The sequence below is a fragment of the Hemitrygon akajei genome, chromosome 24, assembly GCF_048418815.1.
Source record: "Hemitrygon akajei chromosome 24, sHemAka1.3, whole genome shotgun sequence".
Classification (NCBI taxonomy): Eukaryota; Metazoa; Chordata; class Chondrichthyes; order Myliobatiformes; family Dasyatidae; genus Hemitrygon; species Hemitrygon akajei.
In genome coordinates, this window is record NC_133147.1 from 3,840,495 (window position 1) to 3,862,849 (window position 22,355).

Below are 22,355 nucleotides of genomic sequence, written 5' to 3' on the forward strand. Positions count from 1 at the left end.
GAAATAGTATAGGAACCCTAAAAATTCTAAAAATCTCTAAAAATTCCCTATCCACATACCTGTCTAAGACTTGGACAGATTAGGAGGATGGGCAAAGACGTGGCAGATGGAATACTGTGTCAGAAGTGGGCAGTCATGCACTTCGGTAGAAATAAAAGTGTAGACTATATCCTAAACAGGATTCAGAAATCAGAAATGCAAAGGGACTTGGAAGTCCTCGAGCAGGATTCCCTAGCTTTCAGGTCGATTCTGTGGTGAGGAAGGCAAATGGGCCTTCACTTTGAGAAGATGAGAATATAGAAGCAAGCATGTATTACTGAGGCCACACAAGGCCACATTCAGAATTTTGTGATCAGTTCTGAGGCCTAAGAAAGACCACAAGTCCCCTTCCCTTAAGTCTTTATGAATATTTAAGTCAAGAGATTGATAGATTCTTGATTGGTCAGGGAATGAAGGGATACAGAGAGAAGGCAGGAGACTGGGGCTGAGGGGGAAAATGGATCAGCCATGATGAAATGGCAGAGCAGACTTGATGGGCCAAATTGCCTAATTCTGCTCCAATATCTTATGGTCTTATGAAATGTATCGAATATTGAAAGGCCCATTTAGAGCGGATGTGGAGAGGAAGTCTAGGCACAGCCTCGGAATATGACGTTTCTTTACAACAGAGATGAAAAGTAATTTCTATAGCCAGAAGGTGGTGAATCTGTGGAATTCATAGCCATAGATGTGGAGCCCACATCTCTCATACCCCCTCTCCCCCTCCTAATTAACCCCTCAGCGGGGAGCTAGCATGGAGGAAGGCCTGGAATTGGAAGAACAAGGACCAAACCACACTTCTGTTCTCCCCTGCTCCCTGCAAGCCCTACTCACCCCTCTCCTTATCTCCTTTCCCTCCTTTCTCAACCCTCCCCTCTGCTACACTCACCAGCCCACTTTCCTCCTCTATCCCCTGTCCGTCCCCTCCCAACCATCCTTTCCCTCCCCTCCCACCCATCCACCTCTCTCTCCTTCCCTACCCCCTCTCTGTTCCTCCCCCCTTTCCCCTCCCCGTTCCCCCTCACCAGGCAAAGCTGGTGTGCAGAGAGGCCCAGAGGTTGCCGGCGTTGGTGAGCGACGGCAGGGACCGTGCCGCACTCCCGTTGCGCTGGTGCAGGAAGGCGCCGGGGGTGAAGGCCGTGTTCATCCGGTGGGCCCGCTGGGGGCAGCCATACTGTTCTCCCTCAAACACCTGGTGGAGGAGGGAAGAGGAAAGCGGGGAGAGATGGGAGAGAGCAAAAGAGACGCACGATTAACTCCCCCAACTCATTCCTCCTCCAGACCCCACCACTCACCGCTCCTTCAAACATCCATCCCCTCCCTCCCCCTTTCTCACTCCTCTACACCCTCCGTCCTTCCCTCCCTCATAACCCTCGTAACACGCTACTCCATCCTTCCTCACTCCTCCTCCTCCCGTCATTCACCTCCCACTCCCTCCCTTGCCTCCTCCATCTCCCATCCCACCCCCCCCCCCACAACCCACGGGCTAGGTGGGGGTGCCCCCACCGCAGTTCCTACCCTCAGCGCGCTGGCCTGCAGCTGTCCGATGATGGCGCGGACGGCGGCGAAGAGGAAGGGCCACGAGTTGATGAGGTAGAGCCGGTCGGTCATCACCACGATGATGCTGTACCAGCGCTGGAAGCCCCGAGCCAGGCTGTCCTTGATGAAGAACGTGTGGCTGAAGACAAAGCCGTGCTGCTCGTCCCCGAAGAAGATGGGCCCCTCCCGGCCTGGGCACACCTGGGGAGGGGGGCCAAACGTCGAGAGAGCCGGTCACGGGGGAATAAATGTCCCCCTTGGTCAGCAGAAAAGGGGCAGAGAGAGGAGTGCAGATGGCAGGAGACAGCACGGAGGGTGGTGAGACGACAGATAGGGAGAGGGGAGGGTGAGGGGGGAGGTGAGAAGTGAGGAGAGGTCAGAGAAAAGGGAGGGGTGGGGAGGGGAGTTCGGTTTAGGATAGAGTGGCAAGGTTAAGTAGAAGGAAGGGTCTGGAGAAGGAGGATGGGAACAGCAAGTATGGGACTGGGGAGGGGTGCGTGTGCAGGGTCCCAGTGCAAATGAAACGCTTCCACTGAAACCACCGCCCCCCCCCCCTCCCATCCCGCCACTGCTGGTACCCCCTAGGTTTTACCTGACCCCTCCCCACCACCGCACACCACCCCCCCAGCCCCCAACGGCCTGCAGCCCCCTCCTCATGGACCCACCTCACAGCTGAGGCTGCGGACGCAGGCCTGCCGGACGATGCTGAAGAGCTGTGGGCGGGTGGGGTGCTGGTGGCTGACGTACTTGACGGAGGCCTCCTGGTCCAGGCTGACGTAACCCGGGTGGCCGAGAGAGAAGGAGCGGCAGCCCTGGAACACAACAAGGAGAGTCAGAGGAGACGGGGGGAGGGAAGAGGGTGGGGGGAGTGGGGGAGGGGGGAGATCGCGAGGGGGGGATCGCGAGGGGGGGAGATCGCGAGGGGGGAGATCGCGAGGGGGGAGATCGCGAGGGGGGGAGATCGCGAGGGGGGGAGATCGCGAGGGGGGGAGATCGCGAGGGGGGGAGATCGCGAGAGAGGGAGATCGCGAGAGAGTGAGATCACGAGAGAGCAAAAGATAAATAGATAGACATTAGTGAGAGGGGAGAGGCATGTTCCAGGGAGAGGGGGAAGAGGGGCACAGAGAGGTGGCAGAAAACGAGGGGCACAGAGAGGAGGCAGAAAACGAGGGGCACAGAGAGGAGGCAGAAAACGAGGGGCTGGGGCAAGGGAGAGAACTGGGGGTGTCGGAGAGAGAGGCAGTATAGTGGATTGTATTCATACAGGAGAACAAGGAGTGTACAGTTCTGAGGGTGTTACACGTAAGGAGGGGATAAGGAAGGGGTTCAAACAGGAGGATGGGAAGTGTAGGGGTTACAGAGATACAAAGGGAGTGATGAAGGGGTTTTAATAGGAGGACAGGGAAGGGTTGAGGGAAGGGTTTGAAAGAGGAAGGCAGGGCATAAGGGGAGTTACAGAGAGGAGGGTACAGATGTCAGGCGGAGGATGCGGTGGTGAGGGGGAAGGGAGTAGCATGCAGTGAAGCCCATCTACCTCACACATTTCGGCCCTCCTAAGTCCGGGGCTCCCTGAGGCTTCGCTGCCCCCGTCAGCCGGGCTGCGTGCCTGTGCCCCCATCTGGATGCCCCCTTCCTCGTCATCAGCAGCACCACACACCCCCGACTCCCCTCCCATGCCTCCCAGCGGCAGGGCCGAGTGCAGAGCCTGGGTGCAGAACAGGGTCCGGGGACCGTGCAGCTCGCAGAAGTGGCACAGAGCCACGATGGCATTCATCGTCACACCCCTCCTCCTCCTGGCCGGCGAATTATTTTCCTCCTCGTCTTCCCGTCCTCGTTGCTGGGAATGGCCGAGACCCTCTTCCTCCTCAAAGGCAGAGGGAGGGACCCTCCTCCTCGGCTCCTCCTTGCTGAGAGTGGGAGAGGCCCTCCCTCCTCCAATGCTCCTCGGAACGGACGCTCAGAGTGACGGACCCTGGAAGAAGAGGGTGAGACGTAGGGGTCAATGGGAAGGGACAGGCCCTGCTGCCCGCCATGGTTCATCTGGACGGATAAGCTAACTCCCCACCTGCCGCGGAAACGGATGCCCCTCCATCCCCCACTGCACCCCCACCCGCATCTCATTTCCAAACCAGTCAAAGGGGCCAAGTTTGAAACCCCTACCCCTTGTCCTCTGCCTTTCTTACCATCCCTCTCTACACTTTCGTTCTCTCTTTTCTTCTCCACCTCTCTCATCCTTTTCTCCTCTCTGGACCCTCTCTGCCCCTTTATTTTGCTGCCTCCATGAACCAGTCCTTAGAGGTGGAAAGGGTTAACATCTAACTGTTACTATTTCAGAAGACCTTTCCTGGGCCCAGCATGTAAATGCAATAAAGAAGAAAGTGTGGCAGCACCTGTACTTCCTTGGAAGTTGCAGAGATTCAACATGACAGCTAAAACTTTGATAAACCTCTATAGTTTTGAGGTGAAGAATATATTACCTGGTTGCATCACAGCCTGGTATGGAAACACCAATGCCATTGAATGGAAAATCCTACAAAAAGTAATAGATTCGGCCCAGTCTCTCACAGGTAAACATTTCCCAACCACTGAGCGTATCTACACAAAACGTCGCAGGAAAGCAGCATCCACCATTAGAGATCTTCACCACCCAGGACGTGCTCTCTTCTCGCTGTTGCCATCAGGAAGGTGGTGGAGAAGCCTCAGGACCCACACCACCAGGTTCAGGAACAGTTATTACAACAGGTTCATGAAATAAAAGGGACAACTTCACTTGCCCCATCATTGAAATGTTTCCACCTCTTTTCCCCTCTCTCTTTTCATTCCCTCCTCTTTTTTCTCACTCCCTTTTCTCTCTCATCTCCCTTTCATTCCACTTTCTCTCTCACCATTTCCCTCACTCCCTTTTCTTTCCCTCCTTCTTTCAAACTCCTCTTTTCTTTCACTCTCCCCCTCCCTCTTTCCTTTCATTCTCATTTTCTTTCTCTTCCCATTTCCCCCTTTCTATCCCTTCCCTTTCCTTCTTTCCTTTTGTACTCATTTTTTCTCTCCCCTCACTCCCTTTTCTCTCATTCGCTTTTCTCTCTCTCCCCTTCTTTCATTCCCATCTCTCTTATCTTTTTCCTCTCCCCGCCCCCTTTTCTCTTCTTCCCTTCCCTCTGCTTTCTCCAGTGCCCTTTCCCCTCCTCTCCCGTCTCTTGAAGTCTTCCGCTCTCCCACCCTCACTTCTCTCTCATCCCCTCTTATCTTCTTACCTCTCCTCTCTCTTTTCTATCGTCCCCTTTTCTTTCTCTCTCCCCTAACATCTCCCTTTTCCCTCACTCCCCTTTCCATTGCTCCTGTGCAGACCTGGATTTTTGCTAGAAATCTACAGTGGCACATAAAATGCTGGAGGAACTCAACAGGTCAGGCAGCTCAACGGAGTGGAATAAGCAGTCGACTATGTGCCTATCTATTGAGATACAGTGCGGAATACATCCTTTGAGCTGCGTCAGCCAGCAACCCCAATTTGAACCAAGCCTAATCACGGGACAATTTACAATGACCAATTATCCTATCGAACAGTACGTCTTTGGAAATCGGAGCACCCAGAGGAAATCCATGCATTCACGGGGAGAACGTACAACCTCCTTACTGACAGCAACAAGAATTGAGCTCAGGCCGCTGACACTGTAAAGCGTTGTGCTGACCACCACACTACCGTGCCACCCTTTGGGCCAAGACCCTTCTTCAGGTCTGAAAAGGAAGGGGAAAGAAGCCCAGTGGAACGCGACACACCAACATCCGTTTCTCTAATTTCCAGTAATTTCTTCTTCCTCCTCCTCTTTCTTTTTTTCCGTTTCCCTTTTGGCTCCCCTCTTCCACCACCCCCTTCTCTACTCCTCACCTCCCTCTGGTCTCCCTCATCATTCCCTTTCCCCCATGGTCTACCCTCCTTTCCTATCAGATTCTACCTTCTGCAGCCCTTTACCTCTTCCATCTATCACCTCCCAGCTTGTTACTTCATCTGCTCCCCCATGCACCTACCTTCACCTGTCAGTGTACACCATCCTCCTCCCCCCCAATTTGTTATTCTGACTTCCTCTGAAGACCTGGTGGAGGGACTCGGATTGAAATGTCATCTCTTAAAATTTGCTGTTTCTTCCCTACTCTGATGTTTGGTCTGAACAACACGTGAACCACTCGACCATACTTGCATGCTTTTAGGCACTGGGTTGCTGCCACATGATTGGCTGATTAAATATTTGCATTAACGAGGTGTACAGGTGAACCAAATAAAGTGCAAGAATAAGGAAGAACAAATTTTAAGAGATAACATTTCAATACCTGAAGCATGTGTCTTCAGACTCCTCCCTGATGGTAGTAATGAGAAGCGGGTATGTCCAGCCCAGGGGTGGGGGTTCTGAGCAAGGGATGCCGCTTTTATAGAGGCATCTCCTCTGGAGGGTGTCCTCAATGGTGGGAGCGTTGTGCCCGTGACAGAGCTGACTTGAATCTACAATACCCCGCAGCACCTTAAAATCCTCCATGTTGGGAGACTCCCTACCACACAGCGATGCAACCGGGCAGAACGCTCTCCATCATACATCAGTAGAAATTTGCAAGTCTTTGGTAATGTACCAAATCTCCTCAAACTCCTAACGAGGTAGATCTGCTGGCCTGCCTCCTTTGTGATTCCATCGATGCATTGGGCTCAAGATGGACTCGCTGAGATGCTGACACCAAAGTTCCACCTTCTCACTACAACAACGTAAAGCTGAAGCTTTATAAGGCATTGGTCGGACCGCCCTTGGAGTATTGTGAGCATTTTTCAGCCCCGTATCCAAGAAAGGATGTGCTGGAATTGGAGAGGGTCCAGAGGAGGTTCACAAGATTTAAAGGTTTACTTATGAGGAGAGTTTCATGGCACTGAGCTGTACTCGCTGGAGTTTAGAAGGATGAAAGGGGATCCCATTGAAACCTATCGAAGACTGGAGGGCCTAGATAGGATGTGGAGAGGATGATTCATATAGTGGGGAAGTTCTGACACAGCCTCAGAATTGAGAAATGAGGAAAAGTTTCTTTAGCTAGAGCGTGGTGAATCAGGTGGCTGTGGAGGCTAAGTATTGGGTATACGTCAGGCAGTGGTTGACAGGATGTTGATTAATCAGAGCATCAAATGTTATGCGGACAAGGCAAGAGAATGGGGATGAGCGGGATAATAAATCAGCCATGATGGAATGGTGGAGCAAACTCAATGGGCCAACTGGCCTAATTCTGCTCCTTGTCTTATGGTCTTATGATTTTCTCCTCCAATTGCACATTCCAGACATCACATCTCTGTCTACACTTCTCACTGCCTCAATAATTCAGCCAGCATAATCAAAGACCCCATCCACCCCTAACAGTTTCTTGTCTCTCCCATCCAGTCAAGTAGAAGATACAAACGCCTGAAAGCACGCCCCAACAAGGCTTCTACCCTGATGTAATAAAGCTATTGAAAGATTCCGCAGTACAACAGAATAGACTCTTAACCTCACAATCCAGGCGGTGGGATAGTCATATGAGCAGCTGGTCAATATTAAAAGTCCTGCATATGCGACCACTGACGCCAGGCAGACAATCTCTGAAAAGTATTGATAAATGCTGGGGTCACCCATCTTGGAAAGACACTGCCCAAAAAGCGGCCAAGGCAAACCACTTCTGTAGAAAAATTTGTGAAGTCCAATTGACATGGAAAGACCATAATCGTCCACGTCATTCTGTATGGCACATAAACGAACAAACTCACAAACCATCTCGATACAATTGCGCACCTTATAATGCAATTATAAGGTGCAACAATTATGGTGCAACGACAAGGGAAGTCAACGTATACCCAAAGAAAGGGCATATAATAGCACAAACATTAGTGGGATTTTAGAGGATGGAGAAGCTTTCAAAAACCAACAGAAAGCAACTAAAAAAGTCATAAAGAGAGTGTCAGAGGGCAGAAATGTGTGAAGTTGCCATTACTAGAGAGAAGGTGCTTAGGAAACTGAAGGTAGATGAGTCACCTGGACCAGATGGACTACACTGCAGGTTCTGAACGGGGTAGTTGAAAAGACTAGTAATGATCTTTCAACAATCAATGGATTCTGGCACGGTTCTGGAAGACTGGAGAAGAAAGGAAATTATAGGCCAGTTAGCCTGACCTCAGTGGTTAACAAGATATTGGAGTTAATTGTTAAGGATGTGGTTTCAGGGTATTTGGAGGCACATGATAAAAATGGTTTCCTCAAAGGAAAATCTTGCCTGACAAATCCATTGGAATTATTTGAAGTAACAAGCAGGATAGACAAAGGAGAATCGTTTGATGTGTACTTGGATTTTCAGAAAGCCTTAGACACAATGCAGCACGTGAGGCTGTTTAACAAGTTAAGAGCCTGAGAGTGGTATTACAGGAAAGATACTCAGATAGATAGAGCATTGGCTGATTGGCAGGAGGCAAAGTATGGAACGAAAGGGAGCCTTTTCTGGTTGGCTGCTAGTGACCAGTGCTGTTCCACGGGGGTCTGTGTTGGGACCACTTCTTTTTACGTTATATATCAATGATTTGGATGGTGAAATTGATGGTTTTGTGCAGATGTTAGTAAGATACGTGGAGGGGCAGTGGTGTTGAGGAAGTAGAGAGGTTACAGAAGGACAGGCAAATTAGAAGAATGGGCACAGAAGTGGCAAATGGAATACAGCATCGGGAAGTGTATGGTCTCACACTTTGGTAGAAGAAATAAAAGCATAGACTATTTTCTAAATGGAGAGAAAGCTCAAAAATCCAAAGGACAAAGGGACTTAAAAATCCTTGTGCAGGATTTTATGAAGGTTAATTTGCAAGTTGAGTCGGGGGTGGGTGAGGAAGGCAAATGCAATGTCAGCATTCATTTCAAGAGGATCAGAATATAAAAACAAGAATGTAACGTTGGGCCTTTATAAGGCACTGGTGAAGCCTCACTTGAGTTTTGTGAGCAGTTTTGGGCCCCTTATCCAAGAAAGGATGTGCTGACATTGTAAAGGGTTCAGAGGAGTTTCACAAGAACGACTCCAGGAGTGAAAGGGCTACCATATGATGATTAATGCCTCTGGGCCTGTACTCACTGGAATTCATAAGAATGGGGGGGGGGGGGGGGTCGCACTGATACCTGTCAAATGCTGAAAAGCCTCGATACAGTGGATGTGGAGAGGATGTTTCCTATAGTGGGGGAGTCTAGAACCAGGGGGCACAGGCTAAGGATAGAGGGACATCCATTTACAACAGCAATTAAGAGGAATTTCTTTAGACAGAGAGTGGTGAATCTGTGGAATTCATTGCCACAGGCAGCTGTGGAGGCCAAGGCACCAGGTATACTTAAACCAGAGGTTGATAGGTTCTAGATTAGTCAGGGTGTGAAAGATTGCGAGGGAAGGCGGGAGACTGGCGCTGAAAGGGAAATGGATCAGTCATGATGAAATGGCAGATCAGTCTCGATGGGTCAACTCACCTACTTCTGCCCCTATACTGTATCTTACGGTCTTAATGTCTACCTGGACTGCACTTCTCTGTAAATGTAACACCTTACACTGTGTAATTATCTGACCTGTATGAACAGTATGCAAGATAAGCTTTTTACTACATCTCGGTACACGTGACAAAAATAAACCAATTCTAGTTTAAACTCTGATACTGTTTTCCATTGAACTACCCCCGGTGTATGATCAGTATGAACGAGCACGCAAGACATGTTCTCACTGTACCTGTCAATAATAAACAAATTTACCAAAGTTCTGTGTTTAAACTTACCCGTCAGTTCAACGTTAAAGCCTCCCAGTTCTCCGGGGAAGCGCCGGCCTTTTCGAGAGCCAGCCGCACTGTATTGAAGGAGCCCCTCACACCGTCAGATGACTGTGCCTCAGTGCGTGAACTCTTGTTGCTGAACAGGGCATTAAACCGATGACTTGAGACCTCGCTTTTGCAATATAGCTAACTATTAAAGGTCTACGTCCTCTCGCTCTCTTCTGCTCCCGACCCCTTCTCTATCTCTCGCCCGCTCTTCTCGCTACCTTTCCGCTCCCCAACTCCATGTTGTGGAGTCGTTCTCTGCACTTGGCCCAGCTGAGTTGAATCATGTGACGTATGCCGTCACCTCCCGGACTTCCGGGAGTCAGTCACGCACCCGTGACTCGTCTCAGCGTCGCAAACAGAAGAAAACCATTTAAAAAAGAAATGGCTGTTTCTGGTTAATGCTTTTATATTATTTGGGAACGAAAACGTCACCTAGAGCAACGGCCCACTCGGAGAGGCGGCCGCTGATGGGGCGTTCACGACCGGATTCCGCCCCCTATCGGCTGGGTGCAGTGGGCGATCCTCCGGTCATCTCCCTGAACCTCTCGCTGGGCAGGAAATGCCCGTCCGGGCCATTCTCGCGACCGTGTTGCATTTTCAGCCCGTGTTGTAATTTCAGGCATTGTGACGTCAGGCGAAACTGGCGTCCCACCCCGAACCCCCTATCTCCATCACCCCATTTCCCCTCCCGCGGCCCCAACCATCCACCCTCCACTACCCCTCCCCCACCAACATCTTCCCCCACTGTACCATGTTACTGTGAAATGCATGCTTTGCATACTGTTCTTACTGATCAAATCCTTACACAGCACAAGCTAAAACAAAAGAATGCAGAATAAAGTGCTACAGAGAAAGTGCAGATAAACAATAAGATGCAAGGGCCACGACAAGGTAGCTTGTGAGATCTGGAGTCCTTATCATACTAGGTTCAATAGTCTGACAATAACAGGGTAGAAACTGTCCTTGAGCCGGCTGGTAGATGCTTTTAGGCATTCAGCAACCCTCCTTCCCCACCCCCCCCCCCCCCACCACCTACGCCCTTCTTTCCGTAATCCTTAACCCCCTTATCTATCAATCTCTGGTTTAAACACATCCACCACCACCTTCTGTAGCAACAGATTCCACAGACTCATCACCCTTATCTGAGTTTTTAGGGACAACCCTTTATTCTGAGGCCGTGCCATCTGATCCTGACTAGTGGAAACATCCTATCCACATCTGCTGTGGTGGGAAGTGTGCTGACTGGCCGTATCACAGCATGGTATGGGAACACCAATGCTTCTGAGCACAAAAGGTAGTGAATTCGGCCCAGTACATCACAGGCAAACCCCCAACCATTAAGTACATCTACATGAAACCTTGCTGTAGAAAAGCAGCCTCCATTATCAAACATCCTCACCACCCAGGCCATGCTGTTTTCCCGCTGTTACCATCAGGTAGAAGATACAGGAGCCTCAGGGATCATATCAACAGGTTAAAGAACAGTTACCACCAGAGTCTTGAACAAAAGGGGATAACTACACTCATTTAAGGACCCTTTTATCTTGTTATATTGTGCTTGTTATTTATTGCATATTTATTTATATTTGCGATTGCAGTTTGTTGTCCATTGATCCTGTTTACAGTTACTGTTCTATACATTTGCTAAGTATGCCCACAGGAAAAGAATCTCAGGTTTGTTTATAGTGACATGTATGTACTGCAATCTGATAATAAATTTTACTTTGACTTTGACTACCCAGCCCTTTCAGTTTGCAGCAGGTTTCAGTGAGATTTCTGCAAATCCACATCCTTCTGAACTCCATACAGTACAGATGTAGAGATGTCATATGTTTTTCAAATGATTCATTCGTGGGATTGGTCTTGTAAATCTCCTCTCGATGCCCTTTAGGGCCAGCACATCTTTCCTTAGATATAGGGCCCAAAACTGCTCATGCTGTTCCAAATGCAGTCTGGCCAACGGCTCACAAGGAGTACAACCCCCCCCCCCCCATGACCTCTAGAAATGACGGAGGGTCTCGGCCCGAAACGTCGACTGTGCTTCTCCCTGTAGATGCTGCCTGGCCTGCTGTGTTCCACCAGCATTTTGTGTGTGTTGTTTGAATTTCCAGCATCTGCAGATTTCCTTGTGTTTGCTCTTATTTTCAAAGTACAGACATGTCACCATGCACAACCCTGAGAGATGTGTTCTTTTGCAGGCATGCACGGTAAGTATCAAAACCATAATAGAATTTAATTAAAGGCCACATCCAACAGGATGGATAACCAATGTGCAAAAGACAATAAACTGGGCAAATACAAGGCAGAGAGATAATAGAAATACATGAATGAATAAATCAGTAAGCAAGTATCAAGATCATGAGATGAAGAGACCTTGGAAGTGAGTCCATTGGCTGTAGGAACTGTTCAGTGATGAAGGTGAGTGAAACTGAGTGAAGTTATCCCTGGTGGTTCAAGAGCTTGATGGTTGAGGGGTAATAACTGTTCCTGAACCTGGTGGTGTGCATCTGGAGGCTCCTGTATCTCCTTCCTGATGGTTGAGGGGTAATAACTGTTCCTGAACCTGGTGGTGTGGGTCTGGAGGCTCCTGTATCTCCTTCCTGATGGTTGAGGGGTAATAACTGTTCCTGAACCTGGTGGAGTGGGTTTTGAGGCTGCTGTACCTTTCGCCTGATGGCAGTGGTGAGAAGAGAGCATGACTTGGGTAGTGGCAGTCCCTGATGATGGATGCTGCTTTCCTGCGTCAGCATTCCATGTAGATATGCTCAGTGGTGGAGAGGGCTTTACCCGTGATGGACTGGGAAGTATCCATTACTTTTTGTAGGATTCTCCTGCAAAACTGTTCAAGTTTATTGTCATCTGAAGGCACATATATACAACCAAATGAAACAACATTCCTCACCCACAAAACATATATCACACGCAGCACGTAAACAAAATATTCCAATAAATAAGTTAATAAAATGTAATTCAAAAATGCACATAGTGCACAGAGCAGGTAAACAGTAATGGTAGTGTAGTGGTTAGCATGACGCTATTACAGCTCGGGGCATCGGAGTTCAATCCCAGTGTCCTCTGTAAGGAGTGTGTACATCCTCCTGTGGAATGTATGTATTTTCTCCAGGGTGCTCTGGTTTCCTCCCACAGTCCAAAGACCTACTGGTCAGTAAATTAATTGGTCATTGACAATTCCTGTGATTAGGCTAGGGTGGGTTGCTGGGTGGCGCTGCTTGAAGGGTCAGAAAGCCCAATTCTGTATTGCATCTCAATAAATAAATTAGGCATTGAACAAATCACTATCCTCGTGGTGAGACCTTGGTGGTAGCAGGGTATTCATTAGTCCCAGCTGTTATGCAGTCTGGCAGGCCTAGTCCTGATGCTCCTGTACCTCCCTCCTGATGGTAGTGGGTCAAAGAGATTGTGGGATGGTTGGTCGGGATCATTAACAATGCTTTGGGCCCTTTGTCTACAAATGTCTTAAATGGGAGGAAGACCCCGGTGATCCACTCGGTGATTTTTACTGTCATCTGTAGGGTCTTGCGGTCTAATGCCTTGAAGCCAGACAGGACATTACTGTAGAAAGTTGATAGAATGGGAGTGGGGAGCCTTGAATGCCTCACTCTCTTCAGAAAATGTAGTTGATGCTGTGCCTGCTTGACTAATGAGGAGGTGAGGTGGGTCCAGGTTATGAATCATGACAATCTTATTTGCCTTCTTTACTACAGACTTACCCTTAAAGTTCAAAGTAAATTTTATTGTCAAAGTACATATATGTCACCATATATAACCATGTGATTCATTTTCTTGCGGCAAATTCAATAAATCTATAGAACCATAACCATAACAGAATCAACAGACTGCCCAACTAAGGCATTCAACCAGAGTGAAGAAGACAATAAATGGTCCAAATACAAAAATACGAAACAATTAATTAATAGGTACATAAATAAACAGGTATAACATGAAATTAAGAATTCTTGAAAACGAGTCCATTGGTTATGGGAACATTTCAATGATGGGGCAAGTGAAGTTGAGTGAAGTTATCCACTTTAGTTCAAGAGATTCTTGAGGGGTAATAACTGTTCCTGAACCTAGTGGTGTGAGTCCTGAGGTTCCTGTACCTTCTTCCTGATGGCAGCAGTGAGAAGAGAGCATGTCCTGGTGGTGGGAGTCCCTGATGATGGATGCTGCTTTTGTGTGACAATGTTTCATGTAGATAAGCTCAATGGTTGGGAGGTTTTTAACCTGCAAGTTCATCTTTTAAAAAATCCTGAACCAGGACTCACAAGTCCCTTTGCACCTTTGAGTTTTGAATCTCCTCCCCATTTAGAAAATAGTCTACAGAATAGACAATGAATTAAATAAAGTCAAGGAGGAGGAAGACACAGTGGATTTCAGTTAATTGGAACACATTGGGACCAGCACATTTAGGCCCAATTAAGCAGCAGCCCTAACTACTGGATGTTTCATCTACTGTAAATAGTTACAAGGGTATTGGAAAAGGACAAACTACTATTTAACTGAGTAACAAATTATGTATGTAAACAATTTACAAAACAAATTAGGACACTACCAATTCTACAGGACTATAAAACTGTGTACTAGTTCCTAATAGTTTTCAACGGAGCAACTCAGCCAGAGTACACTGTCAGGTGCAGATAGTGGGCTGCCTTCGTACAATGCTTTCAATGTTTGCATCCTCCAAATCTTCATTGTTTTTGTAACATTCAAGCCGATTGTGGGGTGTGTCAGGAATGGACAGGAGGAGGAGTATAGGAAACTGATACAGGACTTTGTGATATGGTGCAACTCAAACTACCTGCGTCTCAATATCACCAAGACCAAGGAGATGGTGGTGGACTTTAGGAGATCTAGGCCTCATATGGAGCCAGTGATCATTAATGGAGAATGTGTGGAGCAGGTTAAGACCTACAAGTATCTGGGAGTACAGTTAGACGAGAAGCTAGACTGGACTGCCAACACAGATGCCTTGTGCAGGAAGGCACAGAGTCGACTGTACTTCCTAAGAAGGTTGGCGTCATTCAATGTCTGTAGTGAGATGCTGAAGATGTTCTATAGGTCAGTTGTGGAGAGCGCCCTCTTCTTTGTGGTGGCGTGTTGGGGAGGAAGCATTAAGAAGAGGGATGCCTCACGTCTTAATAAGCTGGTAAGGAAGGCGGGCTCTGTCGTGGGCAAAGTACTGGAGAGTTTAACATCGGTAGCTGAGCGAAGGGCGCTGAGTAGGCTACGGTCAATTATGGATAACTCTAAACATCCTCTACATAGCACCATCCAGAGACAGAGAAGCAGTTTCAGCGACAGGTTACTATCGATGCAATGCTCCTCAGACAGGATGAAGAGGTCAATACTCCCCAATGCCATTAGGCTTTACAATTCTACCGCCAGGACTTAAGAACTTTTTAAAAGCTATTATTAATGCTTTTTGAGATAGTGATTTAGATGCATATCATATTTTTTACTGAGTTAAGTATTGTATGTAATTAGCTTTGCTACAACAAGTGTATGGGACATTGGAAAAAAAGTTGAATTTCCCCATGGGGATGAATAAAGTATCTATCTATCTATCTATCTGATTGTCAATACCTTCAAATTCTTTGTTCCTAACGTGCTGAAGTAGTAAAATCATTCTGATACAATTCTAAATTGTCTTTTGCTTATTTCTCACTAACTTTCAATTAACAGTAGAGGAATTCACCCAGTACAGCACATTCTTTACATAGACTATAAGTGAGCAAAATCTGTGCAGACACTTAGTGCAGATAATGGACTTCCTTCAATGCCTTCCTGCATGAAGTAGTGTCAAAACAATATTATCAAAAATCACTGCTTTTTGAATTGGTGTCTATCGGTCCAAAAGAATAAAATAATACAACTACACACAACCGATGCTATTTAACAACTGTTTGCTCTAAGTATAGTGTTGCACCTAGTGGACACGTGACTGACTCTTCCTTTTCCCAATTAAGTGGTGTAGTGTCCCAAATAAGAGAAGGGAATCAATTTTCTCAATTAGGTTTGTGTTCTTTAGGAATTCTCCCAAATAAGCAGGTTCCCCAATTAACTGAGGGTCCAGTTAACCAGAATCCCACTGTATATTTGAACACTTCACATAGCAGTTTATTGAAGGACACCCTTTACTCTGAGGCTGTGCTCTTTGATCTTAGACACTCCGCTGATGGAAACATTGTCTCTACATCCACTCTATCCAGTGCTTTCTGTCCTGAAGAAGCATCTTGGCCTGAAACATCAACTGCTCTTTCCTTTCTATAGATGCTGCCTGACTTGCTGAGCTCCTCCAGCACTTCGTGTGTGTTGCTTTGGATTTCCAGCAGGTGAATAATTTCTTGTGTTTATAACTTTCACTGAGGTCCCTCTAGTCCTTCTGAACTCTATTTGAGAACGGGACCAGAGTCTTATACACAAGCAAAAGACTTCCTACAAGGCTCTTGTCTCTGAGCCACTGCCTCTTCCATAAGGAAACACAGAGGGGTATGGGTTTACAGCAACCCTAGATACAGTGATCCCTCACCACCCTTTCTCATCACCCTTCCCACAGCGCTCCCTCCTCATGCCCTCGCACAGCTCTCCCTAGTCACCCCCTCCCACAGCACTTGCTCCTCAGCCCACTCCCACTGTGCTCTCTTGTCTACCCCACCCACAGCACAGCACAATACAATGCTCCCTCACCACCCTTCCCATAGTGCTCCCTGCCACAATGCCCTCTCCATCAGCACTCCCTCCTCACAGTCGCTCCCAAATATGGCGCTCCCTCCTCACCACCCCTCCCTCAATTTTCAAACATTCAGAGACTACTGCAGAACATTCCCCACCCCGCAAAGAAAGAATCTCGATCTCCATATTCTGGTGGTTACAGCTGAAAAATAACTCCAGGAGCGGGCAGGAATTTTAATGTTTGATTTCTTGTCAGTGAAGAGATGCTTTTAAAATTCATAAGCCTTCAGAAATCTTCCAGCGTTGTCCTGGGGTCATGATGCAGAAGCCAAAGGGTCACCTTCCTTACATGTCCTGGAAGCTGCCTTATCGGAAATGTATGTGTTTAAGAGGCTGGTTGTCGAGATGAAATGTGGGGAGTTGGATTCACAGCACAACCATTAAAAAATAACAAGTTTTTCAGACAAAAACAACAGGAGATTTGGAAGCTCGGGTCTCAGGTCTCCGGATTTGGAAGACCGGTCTCTGGTCTCCGGATCTCAGGTCACTTCTGGACTTGGTGGGGAGGGTCTCACCCTGACCAGCATATAGGCCCGAAACCCCATAGGACATGGAGGACTTGAACTCCTGGAGCCTCAGGGTCAGATGCACCACCATCAGGACCTGGGGAAATGAAAGGGATGGTTAGGAAGGGGCAAGCAAAAGAGACGGCAGATGCTTTGAGCCTGGATCTACAGCGGTGAAAGCAGAGCCTTCGAGACCTTTTCACAGAGCACGACAGCACAAAAAAGGACCATTCGGCCCGTTGAATCCATACCTTCCTGGTCTTCTGCCTAGTCCCATCGACCTGCACCCAGAACTTATCCTCCATATCCCTCCCATCTGTGCACCAATCCAAAACGTCTCTTAAATGTCAGAATCGAACCTGCATCCCCCACTTCCACTGGCAGCTGCTCTACACTTGCACAACCCTCTGAATGAAGAAGCTCCCCCTCAGGTGCCCCTTAAATATTTCACCTTTCACCCTTATCATATGACCTCTATTTCTGGTCTCACCCAACCTTAGTGGAAAAAATCTGTGTGTATCTACCATACCTATGTTCGAGGGAACATTGTATCCAACCTTTCCCTATAACTCAGGTCCTCAAGTCCTGGCAACATCCTTATAAATTTTCTCTGCACTCTTTCAAGAATGTTATCCCTATATGTTGATATCTTTCCTGTACATTCACAAGAATGATCCCAGCAATAACAAGGTTAATGTATGAGGAGCTCTGGGCCTGTACTTGCCAGAGTATTGAAGAATAATGGGGTGGGGGGGGGGGGTATTCATTGAAACCTATCGAATATTGAAAGGCCTAGATCAGGGGTGTCAAACTCATTTCAGGTCACGGGCTGGATTGAGCAAAATGCAGCTTCATGCGGGCCGGATCAGTCGGACGCGTGCGAACGCAGCTTTCGTTGCCTCTGTTTTTTCAGCCTGCTCTCATGTGTCTCAGTCTCTGCTATAACTACAAAGTGTTTCACTTTACAAATTCTGTTTCTTATGAAGAAGACTGCTGAATAAACACTAAAAACCCTGAAAACCTGGTACCTGAATAAACTCAGCATTAGCCATATCATACGCCATAGGCGCTTCGATTACTGGGGCCAGCTTTAATAGTAATTAGATATTATCTCGCGGGCCAAAGATAATTCCACCGCGGGCCGGATTTGGCCCGCGGGCCTTGAGTTTGACATATATGGCCTAGATGGAGTGGACATGGGGAGTTCCCTAAAGGTTAACTTGCAGGTTGCGTTGGTGGTGAGAAGGGCAAATGCAATGTTAGCATTCATTTTGAGAGGACTAGACCAAAAGGGCAAGGTTGCAATACTGACAATTTATAATGCATTGGTCAGACTGCACTTGGACCCCTTATCTAAGAAAAGATGTGCTGTCATTGGAGAGATGTTCACAAAAATGATTCCAGAAATGAAAGTTTATAACAACAGGGGGGCAGGGATCTCATTGAAACCTTTCAAATATTGAATGGCCTAGATAAGGTAGAAGTTGAGCAGATGTTTCCTATAGAGGGGGAGTCTAGGATCAGAGGGCACAGCCTCTGAATGCAAGTATGTCCCTTTAAAACAGAGATGCAGAAGAATTTCTTCAGCCAGAGGGTGGTGAATCCGTGGAATTTATTGCCACAGACATCTGTGGAGGCAAAGTCATTGGGTATATTTAAAGCGGAGGTTGATAAATTCTTGATTAGTAAGGGCGTCAAAGGTTATGCGGAGAAGGCAGGAGAATAGGGTTAAGGGGACTAATATATCAGCCACAACAAAATGGCAGAGCAGATTCATTGGGCCGAATGGCCTAATTGTGCTTCTATGTCTTATGGTCTAGGGAGGTGACCAGAACTGCACACAATACTCCAAATACAGCCTTGCCAATGTCTTGTACAAAGTAGCATCCTAACTCCTGTACTCAGTGCTCTGATATCCGAAGGCCAATGTGCCGGAAGTATTATTTATGTACTGCTGCCACAAAATAACAAATTTCACACCATAAGTCTGTGATACTAGTCCTGATTCTAATTCTGATTATGGAGTCTTAAAGGTCCAAAACATCACAACAGAGAAGCAGGCGCTTCAGCCCATCTAGTCTGTGACCTGGTCTTTTACCTCATTCCATCTACCTGCAGCCAGAGCATATCCATCCAGACCCCTCAAATTCATGCACTTAGAGTATCTAGTCTCCCTTAATTGTTACAATCAAACCTGTATCCATCACTTTCAATGGCAGCTCATTCCACACTCACACCATCCTCTGAGTGATAAATTTCTCCCTCATATCCCCACACTTCCGCTGGCAGCCTTTCTCTCACTGTGAATGACCATTCCACCGTCTCAATGCCACCTGTCCCAGCCTCACCCCCTGAGATGGTTCTGCCCTTCTCTCTCTCCCCTTACTGGCCCCAACCTCACTAGCAGACTTGCAGACGAAGGCATACAGCATCCCTCCCTCCCTCCCTCCTTGACCCGCTGTGTTCACTGGGCATCCTGCCGGAGTTCAGGAGGCATGGGCTGAGGCAGAGTGACCAGCTGCAGCTGCAGTCCTTCTCTTGAGGTCACTGCCAACTGGGAAAGGGGAAGGAAGGCTGATCAATGGGGGAAGAACAGTCTCTGACAGCTTCTAAGGAGAATTGGGATGGGACAAGTATAGGAAGCGATGGGCCAAGGGCTGGGAGTGGGAACAAACATGGAGGGGAACACCGCCAGCAGCATTTGCAGTCTCTCATCCATCCCAGATCAGCAGCCATTTGCAGTGCAGCAACAGACCCAGACCAGCAGACATTCATAGGGTCCTAACCATCCAAGAACAGTGGCTATTTGCAATGTCCCATCAGTATCAGACCAACGGCCATTTTGTCCCATTGGTCCCAGACCAGCAGCCATTTGCAGCGTACCATCAGTCACAGACCAGTGGGCATTATTGGTGTCCCATCTGTCTCAGACCAGCAAACACATGCAATGTCCCATCAAAGACCTGAGACCATTTGTAGTGACCCATCAGTCCCAGGCTCTTGGCCATTTGCAGTGGCCCTCAGTCCAAAGCCGATGGCCATTTGCATTGTCACACTAACATCCAGGCTGGCCACCATATGCAGTGTCCCACGAGTACTAAACAGGCAGCTATTTACAGTGTCCCATCGCTCCCAGATTGTCAGATAGTTGTAGCACCCCATCATGCCCAGAGCAACGGCCATTTCCCACGTCCAACTACTTACCCAGCAGCCAGCTCCAGCCAAGGCGATGATGATGATGGTGCGAGTGCTGTGGACGTTAGCCGAGGATGGCTCCGAATGGATCCACTGCTCCATGATGAACATGCTGAGCAGAGCCCAGACAAATAGCCAGATCACTGTAGGAAGAAAAGAGAGGAGGTGGCATGTCAGAGAGGGAAGGGCGGAGTGGGGGGAGATGCCGGGCATCTGTGGAGGTAGCTTCATTCTGGGCCTGACCCCTGGAGCGTGTGATGGGACAGTGTGGAGGGAGCTTCACTAGACTCTAGAATACTACAGCACAGTACAGGCCCTTCAGCCCTCCATGTTGAGCCTACCCATATATTCCTTCAAAAAAAAGTACTAAACCCACACTACCCCGTAACCCTCTATTTTTCTTTCATCCATGTGCCTGTCCAAGAGGCTCTTAAATACCCCTAATGTTTAAGCCTCCACCACCATCCCTGGCAAGTCATTCCAGGCACCCACAACCCTCTGTGTAAAAAAACTTACCCTGATGTCTCCCCTAAACTTCCCTCCCTTAACTTTGTACATATGCCCTCTTGTGTTTGCTATTCGTGCCCTGGGAAACAGGTACTGGCTATCCACCCTATCTATGCCTCTCATAATCTTGTAGACCTCTATCAAGTCCCCTCTCATCCATCTACGCGCCACAGAGAAAAGTCCCAGCTCTGCTAACCTTGCCTCATAAGACTTGTTTTCCAATCCAGGCAACATCCTGGTAAATCTCCTCTGCACCCTCTCCATAGCTTCCACATCCTTCCTATAATGAGGTGACCAGAACTGAACACAATACTCTAAGTGTGGTCTCACCAGAGATTTGTAGAGTTGCAAGAGTAGACCTCTCTTCTCTTGAACTCAATCCCCCATTAATGAAGCCTAGCATCCCATAGGCCTTCTTAACTACCCTATCAACCTGTGCAGCGACCTTGAGAGGATGTATGCATTTGAACCCCAAGGTCCCGCTGTTCATCCACACTCTTAAGTAACCTACCATTAACCCTGTACTCAGCCTTCTGGTTTGTCCTTGTCTGACCCTGGGAGTGTATGATGGGGTGATTTGGAGGGAGCCTTACTCTGTCTGACCCCAGCAATATGGGCCAGATGGAGAGCGCCTCCCTTTTTGCCTGAGACGCAGACGCCTTGCCTTTCCTCAGCCGGCCACCCATGAGGCCTAATGCCCCCTTACCTGCTGTCGCCAGCTCTGCCAGACAGATGAGGTGCAGGTACTTTGGCACCTTTATGTATGGCAGGTAGGGATCCAGGCACAGGAAGGTGAGGTTGGTGATCATCGTCACAAAGGTACAGAAGAAGAGGAGGCGGCAGATGAAGTTCCTGCCATTGAAGATGCAGACGTGCTCCCCTGGCCTCTCACTCCAGTACCCATAGAGGGCCACCAGGATGAACATAATCAGCGACGACACCTGCCCAGGGGAATTAGGTATTGGTATTGGAATTGGTGTTATTATTGGTATTTGAATTGTATTGAAATGGTATTGGAATTGGTGTTGGTATTGGCATTGAAAATAGAATTTGAATCGGTGTTGGTATTGGATTGGAATTTGTATTGATATTAACATTGATATTCATATTGGTTTTGTACTGGAACTGGAATAGATATTGGCATTGTATTGGAATTGAACTTTGAATTGGTATTGATATTAGTATTGATTGATACTGGTATTTGTATTAGTACTGGTATTGATATATTATTAGTATTGGAAATATTGTCAATATTTGTATTGATATTATTAATAGCATTGATATCGGTATTGGAAACTGAATTGGTATAGATATTGGTATTGATATTGTTGGTATTGGAAATTATATTATTATTGATGTTACAATTGTTTTGATATTGGTTTTAGTAATGGTAATACTCAGCAGAGCCTTGAGATGATCGTGGTTGGTCTGTTTCATTGCTTTATTGGTGCGGCGAGTTTGCAACACTACAATGCTCCATGCGGCCAGTCTAAAATGAGAGTGTCCACGACGGGACGGTACTTCTGCACCGTGACAGTGTTACGGACGGTGTGTTCACTGTAGGATAATGTTCCAGATGGTGTGTGATGGACGTAACGGGGAACCAGTAGTTTGAGTTCGGTTGAGGGGGGGGGGGGGTGTGCCTGGCGTCCTATTTCTAATGGGACAATGTTGCAAATGGTGTGCGTGGGACGCGACAGTGCCACAGTCGGTCCCCCAGACTGTGTCTCCTACCAGCAGGAAGAGGCGCCCCTGATTCAGGCGGTCGTGTATCCAGAGCCAGGCCCAGAGCATCTTCTCCTTGGCCCACATTCCTCTCTCGTCCGGTGTCACGCCCGGCTCCTCCCGTCCCGGCCCCATTTTCTGGCTCCCGTCGGCTAGACGAATAACGTGGCCACAGATCCCTCGGGGGAAGTTCCTGGAGTCGAGGAGGTGGGGTAGGATGGGCTCCCACACTTTAAACCCTTTCTCCATCCTCACCT

The 22,355-nt window shown here is 47.9% G+C and overlaps 2 protein-coding genes across 2 annotated transcripts in view; both read right to left on the reverse strand.

Annotated features, from left to right (window-relative positions):
* Positions 1-9,849, reverse strand: part of LOC140715812 (folliculin-like) — a 35,819-nt gene extending 25,970 nt beyond the window's left edge. The window contains exons 1-5 of the mRNA XM_073028203.1: positions 9,371-9,849; positions 3,113-3,550; positions 2,244-2,390; positions 1,558-1,779; positions 1,065-1,231 (exon numbers count right to left, since the gene is read on the reverse strand). Of these exons, the coding sequence (XP_072884304.1) occupies positions 1,065-1,231; positions 1,558-1,779; positions 2,244-2,390; positions 3,113-3,352 (776 nt within the window). The 5' untranslated portion in view covers positions 3,353-3,550; positions 9,371-9,849. The remainder of the gene's footprint in view (positions 1-1,064; positions 1,232-1,557; positions 1,780-2,243; positions 2,391-3,112; positions 3,551-9,370) is intronic.
* Positions 9,850-16,241: 6,392 nt separating this feature from the next.
* LOC140715542 (uncharacterized) lies at positions 16,242-22,347 on the reverse strand. Its single transcript, XM_073027896.1, has 4 exons — positions 22,108-22,347; positions 21,080-21,314; positions 19,876-20,009; positions 16,242-16,768 (listed from the first exon to the last, which is right to left on the reverse strand). Exons 1-4 carry the CDS (start codon positions 22,345-22,347, stop codon positions 16,565-16,567), a joined length of 813 nt encoding a protein of 270 aa, XP_072883997.1. The 3' UTR covers positions 16,242-16,564.
* Positions 22,348-22,355: the final 8 nt, after the last annotated feature.

What these genes read in the sequence shown, in the direction of transcription:
- LOC140715542 (XM_073027896.1), bottom strand. Translation starts at nt 22,347, where the DNA reads ATGGAGAAAGGGTTTAAAGTGTGGGAGCCCATCCTACCCCACCTCCTC. An exon ending in AGGGGCGCCTCTTCCTGCTG is followed by an intron (nt 21,315 to 22,107) that starts GTAGGAGACACA and finishes TCCCCTGGGCAG; the next exon opens with GTGTCGTCGCTGATTATGTT. An exon ending in GGCAGAGCTGGCGACAGCAG is followed by an intron (nt 20,010 to 21,079) that starts GTAAGGGGGCAT and finishes TTCTTCCTACAG; the next exon opens with TGATCTGGCTATTTGTCTGG.